The following is a 19308-nucleotide window of genomic DNA, read 5'->3' as shown; positions in this document are numbered from 1 at the left end:
TGTACTTGCACCAAAACAGCATAGAAAACCAGGGTGTAGTGGGAGGGCTCAAAGCAGGTTTGGGGAGGACAAGCATGGGGGCCTGGAGGATGTGGGGTGCATCAGTCTTGAGGGATAGCATTGTGCTTTAGCCCAGGTAGGAGGGGGAGGGGCAGGGCAAATGCACCAAGGTCCCCATTTTTTTTTTTTTCTGCTGCCCTCAGCACCCTGGGGATGCAGGTATCTGGGCTTTATTGCTGCCCACCAGCATTAAACACCCCTGACTGACCCCAACACTAGCACCACAGGTGGATCCAGGATAGGGAGAAGGGCAAGAGTGGGGAAATTGCTTAGAGAAAGATTCAACTAGAATCCGGTGAATTGTGCTCAGTTCTCTTTACTTCCTACAACCGAGTACACAGGTCACAGGGTGGAGGGCGCAACAGGACATGAAGCATGCCCCACAGTGCCCCACCACACCTGCACACAGGATGGTGGTGTCTGCAGCATCACAGGTCATGCAGGGCATGGGAAGGGGGGGGTTCACACACACATAGATGCCCACAGCGGGTACCAGACAGAGAACACCCCTGAATATACACAGCTGTACATGGGGAACCCCAGGTCCCCACCCAACCCTCTCCCCTGTCTTGCTGTTCCCCAGCAGGGGAACTGTATTGCTTTGAGAGAGCCACCTGGGGCTGCTCTGCCAGGCACCCTCCCCTCCCACCCACCCTATTTTGGCACATCTGCAGGACACGCGGCAGCGTGAGTAGGCACCCTCCCTCCCAGGCTTCTGTGGTTTGGGAGTTGGGGAAGGGGGCAGGAGACACCATCCTCCATCTTTCCCCTAGCCCTTCCCAAACTCCTGATAGACCCACTCCAGCCAAACCCACCCCCACCCCCACAACACACACACACACACACACACACACACACACACACACACACACACAGCTGAGCTATCCAGGAATACAAGTGAACAAGATTGTCCAGGATGGGAGCACAGGCGTTAAGAAGGACTGGAAGCAGAGGCCCCACCCTGGCATGGGTAAGACTGGCACAACAGCTACTTTAGTGCAACTGGAGGGGCACCCAGAGTGAGGGTGGGGAGAGGAGGGCCCAGGGAAAGGGCCGAATAGGAGTGAGCGAGGGCCAAGGGTGGATCCTCTTGTCACCCGCCATCCTCTGCCCTCCCAAATGCAGTGACAGTGTCCCCTCACACCTGTGTGGGCAACAGCAGCCTCAGAGTCAGTACCTTCAAGTAATTCAAAGAGCAGACCCGGACCCCAACTCCCTCCTGTCTCTGGGAATTTGGTCGCTTCTCTATAGGGTTTGGGTTGGGAGGAGGGAGTCCCCCAAGTCAGACCCTTCTTTCTCCACCTCCCTCTTCCCAGACCACTGGGCTTGGTCCTCAAAGATTCCTCAGCTCTGTCCTTGCCCAGAGGGCTGGAGCCACCAGAGGGGAAGAGACTGCACTGCTCCCTGCCCCTCCTCAAAAAAGAAGGGTTCAAACTCGGCGGGATGGGGCCATACTGGCTTGCCCCAGGAGTAGGGTTTCTGGGCTAGGGTCTGTAAGGCTATTTTCCTTTGCGGTGGGAAGGGGAGGAGGCAGGGAATAAACACTGGGTGTGGGGAGAGGGTGAGAAATGGCTGGGTGGGAAGGAGGAAGGGGCCTCCCCGCTGGAGCACAGCGGCCGGAGTCATTTCAACAGAGAAACACACAGTGCGTACTCCCAGCCCGCCAGCCTGGCCCCACCCCGCCTCTCAGGACCCCTCCCAAGATCACAGAGAGGGCTTTGGGGGTACAGTTGTAGAAGCATTCACTCAGGCCCCACCCCCACCCCCACCCCCAGCCTCTTCTCCCCTTGTGATCCAGGGAGGAAGAAGGTGCTGGGTGGGCAGACAGTGGTGGAAACAGTGTTGAGTTTTCCTTTGGTTACATAGTGAAGGCAAAGGTGAGCTGGACTTACAGTCAGAACGGACAGGGGTGAGGAAGGAAGAGGGGCTGTGGCTGGGCTCAGAGAGGGAGGCGGCCCTCCACAGCCCCTCCACCCCAAGGAACACATGTCTCCCACCCCCCCACAGCACCAAACAAAAGGAGAAGCCCCCTCCCCCAGGGGCTACTCCCACCCCAACCTGGGCTGTACATTCAGTGGTTTTCAGCAGTCCTATGGCTCAGGGGGCCACGGGTGGGGAGGTAGCCCGTCAGTCTCAGAGTCTCAGTTGGACAGTGGCAGTGACCCGGGTCTGTCGGTCCATCCTGGGACCCACAGTTTGTGCCATTTGTTTTTCTGAAGTACACATCCCTACCAAAGCCACCGCACAATCAGAAACATGGCCCCCCATCGGAAACTAAAAACTGGCTCTCTTCAGTCACCCTCTGATTCACACGTCTGTTTCCCTGTCTCCTATGTAGCCCTCGCTCTGTCTCCTTTGCTGGGACCTAGGGCTGTTCCCAGGGTCCTCCCTTAAAATAGGCCTTTTCACAAAAGTGCTTATTACTTGAAGCAAGTGCTTTAGAGCTGTGGTGGGGAGAGGGGAGGGGAGAGGGAAGGGAGAGGGAAGGACATGTTCCCTCCCCACCCCCTTAAGACTCGGGGGCGGGCATTCTGCCTGTTTTACTTCTCCACACCCGTTTAAGTCAAAGAGGTTTCTTAAAAAAAAAATCTTAACATTAAAATAAATACGCAGTGGCCATGAGAATGGTCAAAATGCTTCAAAAACACTAGGGGCTGGGCAGCCCAGGGTGGGGTGCGGGATTTCCTTTGGCATAAGGAGAGGAGGCTGTTCGCCCTCCAGGCCTCCTCACAGCCACATGAGGAGGGACAGAGGACCCCCTGCCATCTTCCCAGCACTGCTGACACTGTGCCCAGGACAGCAGGGAGCAGACAGCCACCAGAAATCTCATCTAGCAAAACAAAACAATGGGACTCCTGACATATACTCAGATTCCTCTGTCATCACCAAGCATTGATAAAGGAGAACACGACTGATACCCCAAGTCATCTCTGGGGGAACCATTTCCCTGCTCCCCATGCCCCACCACCACCTAATTCCCAGCACCAAGATGAGAGGAAGGAAATGAAATGGGAAGATTTAGGAGAGAACTTAAGTTAGGGGCAAGCTTTGCAGAACTGGTGGGGCAGGGGTGGGGTGGGGGCGGCAGCCCTTAGAGAGGTCACACTGATTGTCGTACAGGGAAGGTACAGGGAAGGAGGGCTGTGAGGGTGTGGGCAAGAGGGGCATTGCAAGGCCCTTTGGCTTTGAAAACAAAAATAAAAACTAAAAGCTGCACAATCCTTCTCACCAATAATGGTTGTTTGGAAGCCTTGAAACGGTTTAGGATCTGAAGGGCGGGGCAGCAAGACAGACAGATAAACAGGAACCATGAAAAGGAAAGATCCAGCATGAGGTATGGTGCAGGGTATCTCAGGAGGAAGGGCTTCCTGGGATGGCCCCTCTCTCCTCAGCTCACCCTTGGCAAGGGTGGCAAGACATTCAAGGGACACAACTGAAAATGGGTAAAAATGTGAGTAAAGCAAGCTTGGGTAGGGGAAAGAGGTGAAGGGGTCCCCAGGAGAGACCCCTGTACTGTGTAAACGAAGCCCATCCAGTTCTCAGTTCTCAGGGGGCAATACTGATGGCAGCCAAACTGGTCGAGGATGCACTGTAGGGTGGAGGGGGCAGGACCTCTATTCAAGTTCTGTGTCTTGGCCCCTGGCTGAGGTATTGCGTGTGAGGAAGGGACACTGGGTTATGGGATTGGGTCCAACTGTGCAGAGGTTCACCAAGGAGACAGAGGGACAGGGAATTGGAAGGGACCAGGGCCAGATGCAATGCTACATTTAAAGAGAACACTGCCCCTCCTCATACCAGGCCAGTTTGGCTTCTCGGGTACATTCCAGGAATCGTATCTCTCCCATGCTGGGAAGGCAAGGGCTGAGCTCAGCCTCAGTGTCCATCTGTGCTCCCTGACCAGTGCTCCCCCTTCCCCATTGGAGGAAACCCTGCTTCCCTAACACGGTCCCTACACTGCCCCTGCCCTTCCCACCATCTTTGGCTTCATATTAGGAGGGACTGGGGCAGTGGGTTCTCAGACAGACGGAAGGTGGAGACAGGCATGGGGAACTCTGGGACTAGGGGATACAGGAGGAAGAACATGGTCCCTACCTTCACTCACATGCAAACACATTCCTGAAACACAGAGGACATATGAGGGCTGTAGTTTTGAAATGGGCAGGATATTGATTTGTTTTTTCCCCTAAAGAATAAAATGCTTACTTAAAAGTTCATGACAAGGCTCAAAGTTCAGGGAGAAGAGAGCCCAGGAGGGACGGCCACAGGCTCCCTCCCCCAAAAGAAGTTAAAAGAAATAAGCAAGGTTAAAGTGCGTGGTTAGGGGACCAGGCCAGAAGTGGTGACACAGGAGCAGGCTGTGGGGGCAGAAGCAGCCCTTGGTTTGCACGAGGAGCCAGAAAGCACAGGGTCCGGGCCAGGTTCAGTAGTTGCTGCTTCAAGTGTTTGCATTTAAATTTTAGGGGTGACAGGATATGGGGGAAGCTCTAGGCCTCAGTGCTAAATACCCTCCCCCCTCATCCTCTAGCTGCCCCTGAAGGGGGAGGAGGACACCCCCAGAGTGCTCACACAGTACCAGAAATTAAGGCTTCTCACTGCTGCAGGAATGGAGGGGCCAAGCAGGTAGGCAGTGATGGGTATGGAAGAAGAGGAGGGGGTCTGCCTGGCAGCAGAGGTAGGAGGAGAGGGGACAAAGAGAGGAAAGTCAGAAGGAAGAGTTGGGGGGAGCTGGCAGCAAACAGGGGAAACTGAGAGATGGAGTCAAAGAGAGGTGAGCCAGGCATTTAGCAATCATTTTGGGACACTTAGCAGAAGGGGTTGCCCTGGGGGTACCAAGAGCCTGGGGTTCTCCCTGTGGGTCCCAGACCTCTGCCAGGCCAGGATGGTGTGGCAAAGGGGTAAGCAGCTGCTCCCCAGTGCTTCCTTCCCCAATTGGCCCCACCACCCAGTCGTGTTCTCCTTTAAAGTGCCCTAAATGTTTAGACATTTTTTCTAAATAAATAGAATAAGATATCAAGCCACCGGCAGGGGGAGGGACACTGGAGGGGGCTACTCAGAGTAGCAGCCATCTAACCCAATGGCGCCATGCCGTTCCTGGCTGTAGGGACAGGAGGCCCCGTGAGGCAGGGCACCACAGCCACCCACCGTCTTGGCGGCTGCGATGCTGCAGTTCTTGAGCAGGCTGAAGCTGAAAGGGCTGACGGCATCCTTGGGTGGGAAAGGCTTCATGGTGGAGAGGATCAAGGCCAGACAGTCTGCCACATCCTTGTTAGGGGCGCAGGCCAGTGCTGGGGTGTGACCTGTGGGGCCAAGGGGGATGACTGTGGCCGAGGGTCCAGTATTCAGAGTCTCCACCTACCCTCCCAGGCACTGAGCTCTGCAGGTTGTGGAGGGGAACCAAGAGAGGACCACAACAAATTCTGAGTACAGGGTAAAGGGAAGCACGGGGGACCAGGCTGCAGTGTGGAGCGCTTCCTGACCCTGCCAGATCTACTGAGTTCCATCACACTCCCCTGTGAGACCCAGATTACTCTGCTGTATCCCTGCTCTTAAGTTCCCCTCGGAAGAAAATCCCATTTGTACCAAGGTTAAGAAGTCACCTCCTAGAGAATGTCCCTGACGCCACACCCAGGAGAGGCGAGGGTTCTGGACCCCACCACCCACCTTCTTCATCCACAGCCAGCACTGTGGCCCCACGACTCAGCAGGGCCTGCACCACGGAAGCTAGACCGTTCCGGGCAGCGATGTGGAGTGGCCTTGGAAGGAAACAGTAAAGAAGGAAACCTGAATAGGATGTCAGGCTGTCTTGCCACTCCCCACAGGTGATGAGGACATTGAACAAATTCTGTGAGCTCCAGAGAGGCCCTGGAGTATAGGGCACTTTCTTCACCCACCTGCCTCCCCCAGCCAGCAGCCCCCTTCCCCGGGCACTCACATCTGCAGCGCACTGTTGGTAGCATTGATAAGGCCAAGGTCTTGGGTTTCTGCCAGGATCATAAGGGCACATTTCTCATGGCCCTGAGGAAGAAGAACAGGAGCAGACACTTGTGGAGTAGAAGAATGGGAGAGAGAGACATGCACCATCTTCCCAGGCAGACAGGCTAGTTAACTCTGGCTTCCATTGCACTTGATCCTGCAACACGGAGCCACCCACTGTGCCAGGCCCAGCCTCCACAGGGCCCTGCTGTGCGAGTCCCAGCCTGCACCCCCACTTACCTTGCTACAAGCCAAGTGAAGGGCAGTGTTCTTGTTCTCATCCAGCACAGTCAGGTCCGCCTTCCCTCGATACAGCAGAAATTCTACGAAAGGGACCGGACAGACACTGAAGTCTCCCCATAGAGCAGCAGCCAGTCAGTTACCCCCCTCCTGCCTGCATGTACTTTGCATCCCCCATATCCCCTGCAGGCAGGGCTAACATCCAGGGGCTCTGCAATGGCGGACTCTCACACACCTACAGCGGCAGTCTGTCCATTCTCAGCTGCCGTCATGAGTGCAGTGTGGCCAGTGTGGTCAGTGGCATTCACTTCAGCTTGATGCTGCAACAGCATCCGGAGGCCAGAGACATTGTCCGCAAAGGCAGCGGCGTGAAGGGGGGTCCTGGGGCCAGAGTAGAATGAAACAGGGAACTCTTCTGCATGAGCAGAAACCAAAGCCACATGATTTTTGTCACTCACCGCCCTTTGGCGTCTCTGCTGTTTACAATCTTGGCACCCAGAGCTCCAAGCAGCATCTCTGCGGTGCTGTCCTGGTTATTAATTCTGGAGTGGGGGAGGAAGGATCATCAGAAGCAGCAAAGCAGGGCTCCCTACCCTTAGCCAGGCCGTCACGCCCTGGGAGCAGGCGGATGCAGTAGGCACTTACACCGCACAGTGCAAAGGAGTGAAGGGGTTTCCCTCCAGGTATGAGAAAGGGCTGTGTTCAAGTAACAACTCCAGACAATCTTCATGTCCTGGGGACGAGGAAGTATGGTGAGTGTGAGAAACAGCAAGATCCTCCACCTGTTTTGCCCTGTTTTCGGCCCTCCAACCTACTTCTAGATCCCCTCCTGCAGTACACATCCCTGTGTCTGTCCAAGGCCCCACTAGTACCAGTGTAGGAGGCCCAGTGCATGGGCGAGTATCCGCTGTAATCGACACCAGCATCTAGGGGGTCTGTGGAAAGTGCAGCCTGCAGCAGAGTCCGAAGCACTGCAGTATGGCCACAGGCTGAGGCCAGGTGAATGGGTGTGCGACCTTTAAAGTCTCGGCACAGCACAAATGCGTCGTGGTCCAGCAGGGCAGCCAGGCAGTCCTCACAGCCAGTCACTGCCTGCAGGGCACACAGAGGTCAAAGTGGTAAGAAGCTACTCTTTTTCCAGTGGCTAGTTGCTAGGGGCTGGCCTAGGAGCAAGAACTACTTCCAGGAATCCATCCTTATCTCTACAATAATTCTAGTGTCAGGAGTCAGCAGCTACATTTCTGATAGCCAGAATAGCCACAGTCAATCCTGGAGATTTAGAAAGACTGAAGGTGGAAATCCTATGCTTTTGAAAGCCAAACACACCTGTAGTCTGGGCTGCTCAGGAGGTTAAGGCTGGAGGATCACTTGAGACCAAGAGTGGAGGACCAGCCTGGGTGATATAGTGAGACCCTCAAAACAAAAAGAACTGCTGGGCAGGTGGTGCGGCACACATTTAACCAGCGCTTGAAAGCTCTGAGTTTGAAGACAGCTTGCCTACACAGTGAGTTCAGAGCTTGCCAGGACTCCACAGTGAGATCCTGTCTATAAAAAATAAAAGTGAGCAAAAGAGAGAGAGACAGAGACAGAGAAATAAAGAGAAAGAGAAAGAGAAAAACAAACAAGTCCTGATAGAAGAGCAGCAACAGGACACACAGGTAGAAAGCACTGCCTGGGTGTTATGAGCAAATGGCTGACCAGGAGGGGATAGAAGATCTTCATCCCGGAGCTAATGCTGGCAATGTAAGACCCAGAAACAAAATCTTACCCTACTCACTGAACACTCTTGCTGCCCTGCTGCTGGCGGGCCCCGAGCTCCCACCCTGAGGCAGCCTTATTCCCCAGCAGCCCACTCAGCCCACTCACCCCACGGTGGAGGGCAGTGCGGCCCCGGAGGTCAGCAGCATCAGCCGTGGATCCTTTCTCTAGCAGCAGATGTACACAGTCCACGTGGCCATTCATGATGGCCAGCATCAGTGGGGTTCTGCAGAACAGGCAGGAGGAAGGATGAGACTCAACACTCAGCTGTTTGGACCAAGTGGAGAAAGAGTGAGGGTCTGGCAGAGGGGAAACCCTATCCATTCTCGGACCACACTCACTGTCCATAGGCATCCATGACATCTGTGATGTCAGCACGCTCCCCACTGTCAATCAGCAAGTGCAGGGAATCAGTGTGGCCAGAGGCAGCTGAAAGAAAGGGAACCTTTGTCAGGACAGCCAGGAGGAAGGAGGTAGGTTGAATCTGGGCTAAAGGACTAGAGTTCTGTGAAGGCCTGGGCAAGAAGGAAGCTTTAGGTAGGAAGCTATGAATCAAAACTTGAAGTTTCCATTCTCCTTGCCCTAGCCCACTCCCAGCCTAACCGTCAGGGTATCTGGCAGCTTATACCCACTAACCAGCAGCATGTAAGGGTGTCCACTTGCGTTTACGTTCCTTGATGAGGGCAGAGGCACCGTGGGCCGTGAGCACCTCCACACACTCAGTAGAGCCTCGCTCAGTGGCCAGGAAGAGCGCGGTCCGGCCCTTGTGGTCCCTTACATCCAGATTCACCAGCGTTTCAGCTAGTGTCTTCAGGGCTTCACAGTGACCATTGTAGGCCTGCAGGCAACCAAGAGGTACACAGCTAGTGACATTTCTTTTCCTACTCTGCTATTGGTACCCAAGGAGATGCTTCAGGTCCCACAAGCTCCTTGGGCTCTTTCCAGAAATCCCAGTCAGAATGCAGAAACAGGACTGGCAAGATGGCTCAGTGGGTAAAGTGACCATCTGAGCGCCATCCCTGGAACCCACATAAAGGTAGAAGATCAATTCCATGAAATCGTCCATAGATCTTCACACGTACATCATGGTACTCACCTGCCCATACACGCAGATCATATGTACACACAGTCACACCAAATAAAGAAATTTAGGCTATTCTTTTAAAGGAGTGCACATGGAAGGGTAGGGTCACAGAGAGAGCATGCCTGTGGGGCAGTCAGGTTAGACCAAGGCAGAGAGAAGATGCTGAACTCACAGCTAAGTGCAAAGGGCTGACTGGAACAGTGCTCTCCACATCCTCCAGGCAGTTAAAGGACATTTCTAAGAGCTGCAACGAACAGGAATGTTGAGGTTCTGGGGCTTCCAAGACATAGCCTTGCCACACTCATAATCTCTTCATCTCCCAATTCAACTGTACCTGACTTTGTGATCAAAACCTGCAGGTAGACTATAGCCCTGTTCCTGCTCCACCCGCCCCATCCCCCAGACCCAGGCCAGGTCCCCATACATACCAGTTCAAGGTTCTGTCTGTTGCCGTAGGCGGCTGCATAGTGCACAGCTGTGTAGCCCTGCCTGTCCCGCAGGGAGGGGTCTGCACCATTATCCAATAAGAACTCCAGACAGCTGGGGAGCCAGGGACAGACTGTAAGGCAGGGTAGGCCCAGCCCAGCGAAGGTGCAGCTCAGGGAGGGGTAGAGGACAGGGGCAAGAGAGCCCTGCCGGTCTGATGTAATCCTCTAATCCTGTCCATCTATTCTTCAGCCCTAGTTCTGGCTACACCTGGGCTCTTCCTCCAGAGAACATGGACACATGCTTGGCTCCCAGTCTTGCTGGGCCGTGGATATGGTCATCCCTGCCTCTAAGACACCACGGTGCTCTCTTCTCTGGGCCAGGAATGGATAGGGTTTCCTCTCTGCCAGACCCTCATCCTTCCTCCACTTGGTCCAAACAGCTGAGAAGTGATGAGCCTTCATCCTTCCTCCTGCCTGTTCTACAGAACCCCATTGATGCTGGCCATCATGAATGGTCATGCGGACGGTGCACATGTGCTGCTAGAGACACTCTCTTGTAACCCAGGCTGGCTGTGAACTCACCCTGTAACAAAGAACGATCTTCCTGATCTTCATGCTTCTATCTCCTGAGTATTAGGATGAAAAGCCTGTGACACAATGGCTGACTTTGTTTTTGGTTTGGTTTGGTCTTTTTGAGACAGCGTTTCTGTTTAGCCATGGATGTCCTTAGACTCCCTTTGTAGACCAGGCTGGCCTTCAACTCACAGCAAACCACCAGCTTCTGCCTCCCTGAGTATTGGAATTACAGGTGTATGCCACTTGTGCCTGGCTGAATTTTTTTTAAAGACAGGATCTCATTATAGAGTCATGCTGTCTTGGCTCTCTATGTAGATCAGGCCTTGAACAGAGACCAGCTGCCGCTCAAACACTAGGGTCAAAGGTGTGTGCTATGATGACCAGCTCTTTTTATCTTATTTTATGTGTTTTTGGGTTTTGCCTACACATATGTCTGTGTGAGGGTGTTAGATCCCCTGGAACTGAAGTTACAGACAATTGTGAGCTGCCATGTGGGTGCTGGGAATTGAACCCAGGTCCCCTGGAAGAGCAGCCAGTGCTCTTAACTGTGGAGCTGTCTCTTCAGCCCCCATAATTATTGTTTTGTTTTGAAGACAGGGTTTCTCTGTGTGGCCTTGGCTGTCCTGGACTTGCACTGTAGGTCAGGCTGGCTTTGAACTCCCAAAGATCCACCTGCCTCTGCCTCTCTGAGTGCTGGGATTGACCAGCTCTTTTTAAGACAAATTTCTGGGGGCTGGAGAGATGGCTCAGTGGTTAAGAGCACAGTCTGCCCTTATGAAGGAGCTGGGTTCAATTCCCAGCACCCATATGGCAGCTCATTAACTGTCTCTAACACCAATTCATTCCAAGGGGTCTGACACCTTCACATTAATGCACATAAAATAAGATTAAATAAATTATTAAAAAATTTTAAAAAATTCTGTACTTTAAGAAAAAAAATCAGGGTTGAGAATATTTCCCACATATCTCACTCAGTCTCTCCATTACCGACTTCTTGAATTAGTGGATATGGAGGTTCTTGTAACCCATTTTCCCACAGACGATTCAGTGTTGTTTATTTTTGAAACTTAAACTTGTTTGTTCATGTGTGAGTGTGTGAGTGAGGGTGTGTTTGGTATAGGACTATGTGTGTGTGTTTATGAGTGGGGTTCTGTGAGTGTGTGTGTGAGTTTGTGTGTGCACATGTGCGCAGAAGTCAGAGGGGAATTTTCAGCAGTCAGCTCTCTCCTTCTACCACATGGAGCTCAGGTCACAGGCTCAGGAGTGAGCATCCTTCCCCACTGAGCTATCTGGAAGGTCTGATGATTGGTTTTAGAAGAAAAACAATTCAGTGTAATTCATCTGATATTGCTGAGATATATCTTGCTATGTAGTCCAGGCAGCTTCCTAAGTACTGCTGGTGGTGGGATTTTTTTTTTTTTTTAATTTTTTACTTTTATTTTTCTGAATCTCAGTACACAGCATGAGGGGTACACATCAGTCCTTCTGCTTCAGATTCCAAGTGCTGGAGATTACTGGCATGAGTCAACACAACCAGCTACTTCCTTATTTTTTTTAAAAGGGCTTCATGTAGCACAAGCTGGTGCCCACTTCTATGGATCAAAGTGCTCTTGAATCCTGATCTCTCCTTATCCTTTGAACCTTACTTCCCATTTGGACTCCCATCAACGCCGAGCTGATGTTTCAGATATTTCAAATGAAGTTTACTGAAACATAATTTCACCCATTTATTTATGTGAGTGGCTTTCTAGGCAAATACTGCTGAAGATGTTTAGGTTGTCATGTTTTGATGTTGGAACTGTTTTAACATTGCACTCTACCATTAAATTCTCCACCACCAAAGTCCTGGGGTAATTCATCTGTTGTTTTTTTTTTTGTTATTGTTTTGGCTTTATTGAGACAGGGTTTCTCTGTGTAGCCTTGGCTGTCCTTGGCTTGGCTTTGTAGACCAGGCTGGCCTCAAACTCACAGAGATCCACCTGCCTCTTCCTCCCTGAGTGCTGGGATTACAGGCATGCCACTGTGTCCCACTCTTTATCTGTTTTGTTTTGTTTTGTTTTAAGAGAGAGGATCTGCCTGGATAACCCTGGCTGACCTATGACTCGCTGTGTAGCCTACCATGGACTGGAATAAAATGTGCACGCCACACCCGGCTTTTACCCTTAGCAGCTGCAACACTAACAGTAACTGCTCAGTTAAAGCATCCAATGTGTGGAGCTTTGCCAGCCTTAGAAGCTCCCTGTTCCCTGAGAAGGGCTGCACCTCACCTTCGTCTCTCCCTGAGAAGGGCTGCACCTCACCTTTGTCCTTCCTCCACACAGACTGCACTCCCCACTCCCCACGCTGCTGGCTCACCTCCAAGGCAGTGCTGGCTGAAGCAGCAGATTCAAAATGGGTAGGGGGACAAAGGGCCAGGAATGGCACTGAGGGGAGGCACATCCTAGCAACCTCTTATACTCACAAGAAGGCCTCCTTCCTGCGGGATTCCTTCAGTAGCTCATCCTCTTCTGCGTCATGGCTGGAAACAGTGTGGGATTCCGCTCTGGTTTAAGAAAGGGAAAGAGGTCAAGGCAGCTCATGGAAGTGCAAGGGGTTGAGAAGAGCCACAGCAGAAGCCTCACCTCCGGTAGGTGTCTGAGGCAGCAGCGTAGTGAAGGGGAGAACAGCCTTTACAATCAGCCTCGTTGACGCCCGCCCCAGCAGTCACCAGAGTCACGGCACACTGGTAGCTACCATTGGCAGCTGCATAGTGCAGTGGGGTCCTGGAGAGCATTTTAAGGGACAGGTGAGCAACTCAGGGGCAGGTACAAATGTAGTAAAAAGGTACATACAACACACTCCTCACTTATGTTCTCCTCCCCCCACCATCTTCTCTCGAACCCGACACTGGCTATGTACACTCCTGCATGTTAACTTACCTTCCAAATTTGTCTCTCCTTCTCAGATCAGCTCCACTGCTCAACAGCAAATTAAGACATTCAACATTCCTAAAGGGAAGACAAGGGATAAGTGGAAGAGTCTGGAAGCATGGCCACCAACCCGGGGAGAGACTGAGAAGACAAGAACCAATCAGTCTCCACTGTGATTACTTCATTGTTCAAGGAAAAGAGCTGGGCAGACAGTGAAGACCCACACCCTTGCCCAGCTCTCGAGGCCTAGGAAAAGAACGCACCCTCCAGAAGCAGCAGCATGAAGACAGGTGCGGCCAAGGCTGTCAGGTGTGTTGATGTCAAACCCAGCAGAAAGCACATGCTCATTGCTGAGTGAAGACACGATACTGTACAGCTGACCTGGAGGAGCACATCAGCCAGATTGCATCCAGGAGCCCAGAGCCACCCCCAGCACGCAGCCGGCCAGCCACCTCCCATCACCCAGCCACCCAGCAAGTACCTGAGGAGAGAAGCTTCCGGCAACAGTCAGAGAATCCGAAGAGAACAGCTAAGTGCAGGGGAAACATGTCATGGATGCCGCGCCTGGGGAGAAGTTGACGGACTCAGTCCTCCAGCCAAGCAAGAGCACTCTTCTGTGGCCTGGCACCATCACTCTCGGAGTCAGGGTGACAGGACCCCCAAGTCTCCCTTTAATAGGCATCTTTAGACCTCTGTGTCTGATGTGAACAGTATGTATAGACCTGATGTGGTCTAGAAGTAGAATCAAGGGTCCTGACTCACCGGGCAGTATCAGCGCCATTGGTCATGAGAGTGCTGATGAGCAGCTCGTGTCCGTAGCGAGCAGCCACGTGGAGTGGCGTGTTCCCAAATTTGTCAGCACAATCAATCTCGCTACCTGAGATAAGGATACACAGATAACTAGGGCACGCCTCAGCCAGCGATCATCCAAGTGTTATTGTATGTTAGACTGAACTAAGCATTCTCCATGCATTATTTTACTTGGAAGCCTTGGACTGTGAATGGCAGAGTTCTAAATGCCGATTCTGAGGGAAAGATGAGACAGCAGGAAGAAGGGGTTTCTAGGGATGAATTCTTTGGAGGAAGAACATAGAGTTTCCAAGTCATACCATTCTGAATGAGGATCTGGGAGCGCGTGAAACGGCCATGAATGGCAGCCATGTGAAGGGGGCTCTTCCCTTCTTTACTCTGTGGGAACACGGAGGCGATCAAATGTAAAGCACCATCTCAGCCCTCCTCTTAAGAACACATCAACGAGAACAGAAATGCTAGCCACATTCTCAAGTCCCTGATAAGACCTAATCAGCCCAGAAGACCAATGGGTAAGTCCCCCAGAAGAGCTACCTGGATATGACTGGAGCCCAGAGCTATCAGCATAAACATTCTCTTAGGTACCTGGTAGTTGACATCAGCCCCATTATTGACCAACAGCTCCAGGCAGAGCGCGCCATTGGTGGAGACAGCTGCCACGTGCAGTGGTGTGAAACCCTTGTCGTTTGGCTGGTTGACATTGGCCCCTGCATTCACTAGTTCAACAGCCACAGCATCCTGGCCAAGGTAGCAAGCGATGTGCAAAGCTGTGTTCCCAAAAGCGTTGGGCTCATCAATCTGGATTTGCAGGAGTGAGGGTGCGGATTATCAGTTTAAACAAAGTTGGAAGAAGCCAATTAAACTAAGAGTCCTGAAAGTCCTGCTGTGTCAGCCCCTTCAGAGTCTGACCCAAAAGAATGCTGGCACTGTTAGGTAACAAAAGCCCCGCTCAGACCCTTTTACCCTCCTGAAAGCATTCCCCCCCTGCTTGATTAGAGACTTGGACCTCCAACGCCTTCCTGAGCCCCTAGACCCAGTGTTACTGCTCTGACCTCAGCCCCCATCCGGAGCAAGTACTTCACCACTTCAATCTGGCCACTGGCTGCTGCTGTGTGGAGCAGCCCATAGCCCTTTCGGTCTTTACAGCTGAGGTCTGCTCCACGTGCCACCAGCAGTTTCAGGACCTCTAAATGCCCTATATAGGAAAAAAAAAAAAAAAAAGAAAAGAAAAAGAAAAAAAATGCAGGTGGAAGGTAAACCCAAAGGCCCCAAACCCCTCCCCTCAAAGGCTCCAAGCTCCTCCCCCAAAGGCCCAAGCTCCGTATCCCTGCCTTGGGGATCCTAACAGTCAAATTCCTCCTTTTCCTATAGCATCTCTCACCTAGAAAAGCTGCCCAGTGCAATGGCTGCCGCTCCTTCTTATCACAGACGTTCAGGCTTGCTCCCTTGTTAAGGAGCAGGTTCACCATCTGTATGAGGATATAAAAGACACAGGGACAGGTTCATGTGCTCAGCCTACTGAAGGGCCGAGGCCACTGATCTCCTGAAAGGGGAGAAGCATCGTGGTCACTTCCTGTTTGGAGTGCTGGGGAGGCAATGAGTGCCTCTGTTCTTGGACAGAAAACTGGAGAGCCAGCAGGGACAGTGGGACCAGGTACCAAGGAGGGACACTGGATAAAGGAAACTCAAGGGTTTCTTCAGGTGCTCTGCTGGCTCTCAAAAGCTTATCTGAGTCTCTGGAAATGTGTTGGACAGCATGAACGTTCTCTTCATAAGAAGGCACATATATAAAAACATTTCCATGGAGCCTCAGAGTACTCCTGAAATCTAAGTCAGGAATTTTAGGGTGAGCACTGTGGCACATGCCTGTAATACTAGTACTTGGGCAGGAAGACTGTTACAAGTTCCAGGCTTAATCAGGCTGTCTCAAAATAAAAAGTAAAGCCTGGCATGGTGGCACACACCTTTAACCCCAGCACTCAGGGAGGCAAAAACAGAGGCAGGCAGATTGCTAGGAGTTCAAAGCCAAGCTGGTCTACAAAGTGAGTCCAGGAGAGCCAAGGCTACACAAAGAAACCCTAGCTCAAAAAACAAAAATAAACAAATAAAAATTAAAAGAGAGGGATGTAGATAATTGAGCAGTTGAGCACCCGCCCACCATTGCCAACACTAGAAAGCAAAAGGATGGGTTGAAAGCATAGCTAAGTGACACAGCCCCCAAGCACACGTAACATAGTTGGTCAATAAAAACTCAATGTAAGATGGAGTGGTAGTACCCCATTTTAACTGAAGCACTCAGAAGGCAGAGGCAGGTGGATCTCAATGAGTTAAAAGTTCAAGGCCAGCCTAGTAAGAACCCATCTCAAAAACAAAGAAGCAAGCAAAGCCCTCAATCTGTGCTCCAGCAGTGTGCGAACGGTGGTCTGAGGGACTCCTCCCCTAACAGCCCCAGAAGCGTATAATGGGTGAGTGGGAAAGGAGGGGAAGGCTGTACTAGACCAGCATGCTCCTCACCTCAAGATGCCCACTGTGTACAGCATGGTGCAGAGCGCTGCGCCCGCTCCTGTCAGCTACATTGAGGCTACTCAGCAGGGGTGCCAGAGCCTCGGCACACTTGGTGGCCCGGTTGGCAGCAGCCACATGCAGTGGTGTCTGCCACAGCTTGTCCCGGGCATTCACATCAGCTGAATGTGCCAGCAGCAACCCCAGCACCTTCTGTGGTGGAACAAGGGACAACAGGGAGCAGAAGGAAGGGGTTGGCATGGCACACAAGGCCCAGCTTCCTAGCAGTCTGTTTTTCCCTTACACCTAGTCTCTCCAAACCTGATGCCATTAGAGCTTAAACCTCTTTGCTTTGCTGAGGAAAATAAAGATGTCTTCCTCAAGCCACTGGTATCTATTAGTCTCCAGCCCAGCTCCTGAAAATCTTCACCCACACCCAGGCACCCCAAGCAAATTCACACCTCTTAAGCCTACTTCCAGGAAAACCAAATGTTTACACTACATTAAATGGCAGATACCCTCCCCTTGACCCTTCCACAGGTGCCAAGGTCATATCTATCACCCCAATAAACATAATGGATCCTCTCCAAAATCCAGCTAAAATGCCCCTCTTAAGCACCTCCCACATCATCCCCATTGGCCTCAAACTTTCTCCGCTTGGCTAGAGCCAAGAAACTGATGCAGTATCCAAGAAGAGGTCTTTCCAACCTCTTCAGGGTTGATGGCACCATAGCACAGGACTCCACATGAGTTTGGACCTTTAAGCAATCAACTTAAATGTCGTTTGAGGCATGAGGACACAAGAGTCACTACTCCCCAACACCCAGTCACAAGGAGAGAAATCTCAGTGCCCAGAGGGGAATCATCAGACTTAAGGTGGCCCCCAGGGACGATGACTCACTCAGGCCTGGCAGCAGGGCCCCCGCAGTCTGCCAGCCCAGTGTTAAGCTGTCCCTGACGTCACATCAGCTGGCAGCACTCAGCCACCCCTTACCAGCCAGTTCTAGGGGCAGGAAGGAGAGGCCAAACTCTGGTCTCCTCCCTACATGAGGTAGAGCAGTCTGTAGGGCAGAGAACTTGAGTTTCTCCAGCCCTTCAACCCATTCTTTTTGGAAGGGTGAAATGAGCTGGGGTCCATACCTCGTTTCGGGAGGCAGCGGCACGATGAAGCGGGGTCAGCCACAATGTGTCCTTAGCGTTGACATTAGCACCTGTGTGGACACAATTTCCTGTTTTGTTAGGATTTGAGGAGGGGGAGGGAAGGAAACCAGTAATCAAAATGGGGAACAGAATGGACGGAAAGCCATTGCTGGACCAAGCATCGGCAACCAATCCTTGGATAGAACACTTCACCCCTCCCTCGGTGCCGAACGTTCCAGCTCCCCACTTTTACCTGACATCAGTAGCAACTGGAGGATGGGGACATCGCCTACGTAGGCAGCAGCATGCAATGGGGTTCGCCTCTCTTGGTCCTGGAAAGGCAGAAAAGAGAAGTATCCGTAAAAAGAAATTACCCTGGACGCAGGTTCAAGTATGAGGACTCCAAGCCCTGCCTTTCCTCTAGGTTCTGCAGGGGCTAAAATCCCAATACGGGGATTCAAAAGCCAGCATCCTGGGAGGGTGGAGTCAGGGCCACCGACCGAGAAACCTACTCCTTCTTCCAGGAGGAGGTGGGGGCGCTACAGACCCCGATGGCTGAGGAGAGGACACCGTTTTTCTGGGTATCCCCAGGACCCGTGGTTCGTGCTCCATGCCTGACCAACCTTAAATGCGGAGCAGGCTCCCATTTCTGGGTAGAGAGAGCTGCAGTTTCATCAGAGCAGAGAAACGGAGCCGCCCCGCTTGTGGGGAGGGGTCCCGAACACCGGAGGCCAGATTCGGGCTCGCCATCCTCCCCGCTCCCAACTCACCAGTATATTGATGTTTTCCTTCTGCGAGAGGAGGGAACGCACTTCCTCCACATCTCGGCTAAAGATGGCCTGGACCAGGGGCGGCTGCAAGGAGAACCAGCTTTCAGGGAGCCGGCCCAAGCCAGAGCGGAACCGGGAGGTGGGGGAGCACACGGGTTGGAGGGGGGCGTCGCAGGAAGGGCTCCGCTACGGGGGTCCTGGCTACAGCGGACTCCCGCGGTGCCTCCGCCGGTCGCCGGGCCCCCAAGGACACCCGCCTGGCGGCGGGGAGCACAGCGAGGGGCGCGGTAGGCGCCGCGGGAACCCGGGACTCGGGCCCAGTCTAGGCCGCACATCCCCGGGCTCGCGTGGCGGCGGCGCCCGGCCCTGGGAGGAGCAAGTGGCGAAGGGCGGGAGCGCTGACCTGGTCCGTGATGCTGAGGATCCCCATGGCCCGGCCCAGGCTCCGTCCGCATCGAGCTCACGGCGGCGGCAGCGGCGGCGGCTCCACCGGGGACACGGGGCGGCCCAGGCGGCGGCTGCGGCGGCGGCTGCTGCGGGGAGAGGGCGGCCCCGCCTACCAGGGGGCGGGCGAGCGGGAGCCCGCAGCGCTCCCTGGCGGCGAGCCTGGGACTGGCCTCTCTTGGTGCCCCAAGCCCCGCGCCAGGATGGATGGCCAGGGTGGCCAGGGCGGCCAGGGTGGTCACGGTGGCCAGGATGGATGTCCAGAGCGACCGCGGTGGCCAGGATGGATGGCTAGGGTGGGTGGCCAGCACGGTTCCCGCTCTCCTGACTCGCGCGCGGGGTCCTCCGCTCTGCCAGCGGGCTGCGCAGTGCTCTCCGCTGCAGTCTGGCTGCCCGAGGGGTCCCCCGCGGGGCAAGGCACGAGCTCGGGTCTTGCTCCCCTAGTGACTCCCAAGCTCAGGACCAAACTGGATTGCACTCAGCTCACGGTGCTCCTCCGGTAGAGCGGACGCCTCCCATCCGCACTCACGCCCCCGCCCCGCTAGTCCCTAGAGGTGGTGAAACTCGGATGGCAACTTGAGGCTTACATATATGGCCCCAGAACAAGTCTCCAC

At 53.3% G+C, this 19308-nt stretch overlaps 1 protein-coding gene across 1 annotated transcript; it reads right to left on the bottom strand.

Moving 5' to 3' along the window:
- Window positions 1-360: 360 nt before the first annotated feature.
- Ankrd52 (ankyrin repeat domain 52) lies at window positions 361-18795 on the bottom strand. Its single transcript, XM_021654809.2, has 28 exons — window positions 18654-18795; window positions 18251-18334; window positions 17734-17812; window positions 17481-17551; window positions 16353-16553; window positions 15220-15307; window positions 14891-15033; window positions 14424-14636; window positions 14138-14216; window positions 13791-13905; window positions 13510-13592; window positions 13292-13409; window positions 13038-13106; window positions 12741-12881; window positions 12581-12661; window positions 9544-9655; window positions 9288-9359; window positions 8668-8869; window positions 8373-8460; window positions 8140-8257; window positions 7146-7365; window positions 6919-7006; window positions 6732-6815; window positions 6509-6654; window positions 6274-6356; window positions 5993-6075; window positions 5722-5813; window positions 361-5357 (listed from the first exon to the last, which is right to left on the bottom strand). The coding sequence occupies exons 1-28, from the start codon at window positions 18678-18680 to the stop codon at window positions 5107-5109; spliced, it is 3231 nt and encodes a 1076-aa protein (XP_021510484.1). The 5' UTR covers window positions 18681-18795; the 3' UTR covers window positions 361-5106.
- Between the last annotated feature and the right edge of the window lie 513 nt (window positions 18796-19308).

The sequence above is a fragment of the Meriones unguiculatus genome, chromosome 18 (genome assembly GCF_030254825.1).
Source record: "Meriones unguiculatus strain TT.TT164.6M chromosome 18, Bangor_MerUng_6.1, whole genome shotgun sequence".
In the NCBI taxonomy this organism is placed as follows: Eukaryota; Metazoa; Chordata; class Mammalia; order Rodentia; family Muridae; genus Meriones; species Meriones unguiculatus.
The sequence above is the reverse complement of the archived record's forward strand: the minus strand, read 5'-3'. Positions and strand labels throughout refer to the sequence as shown.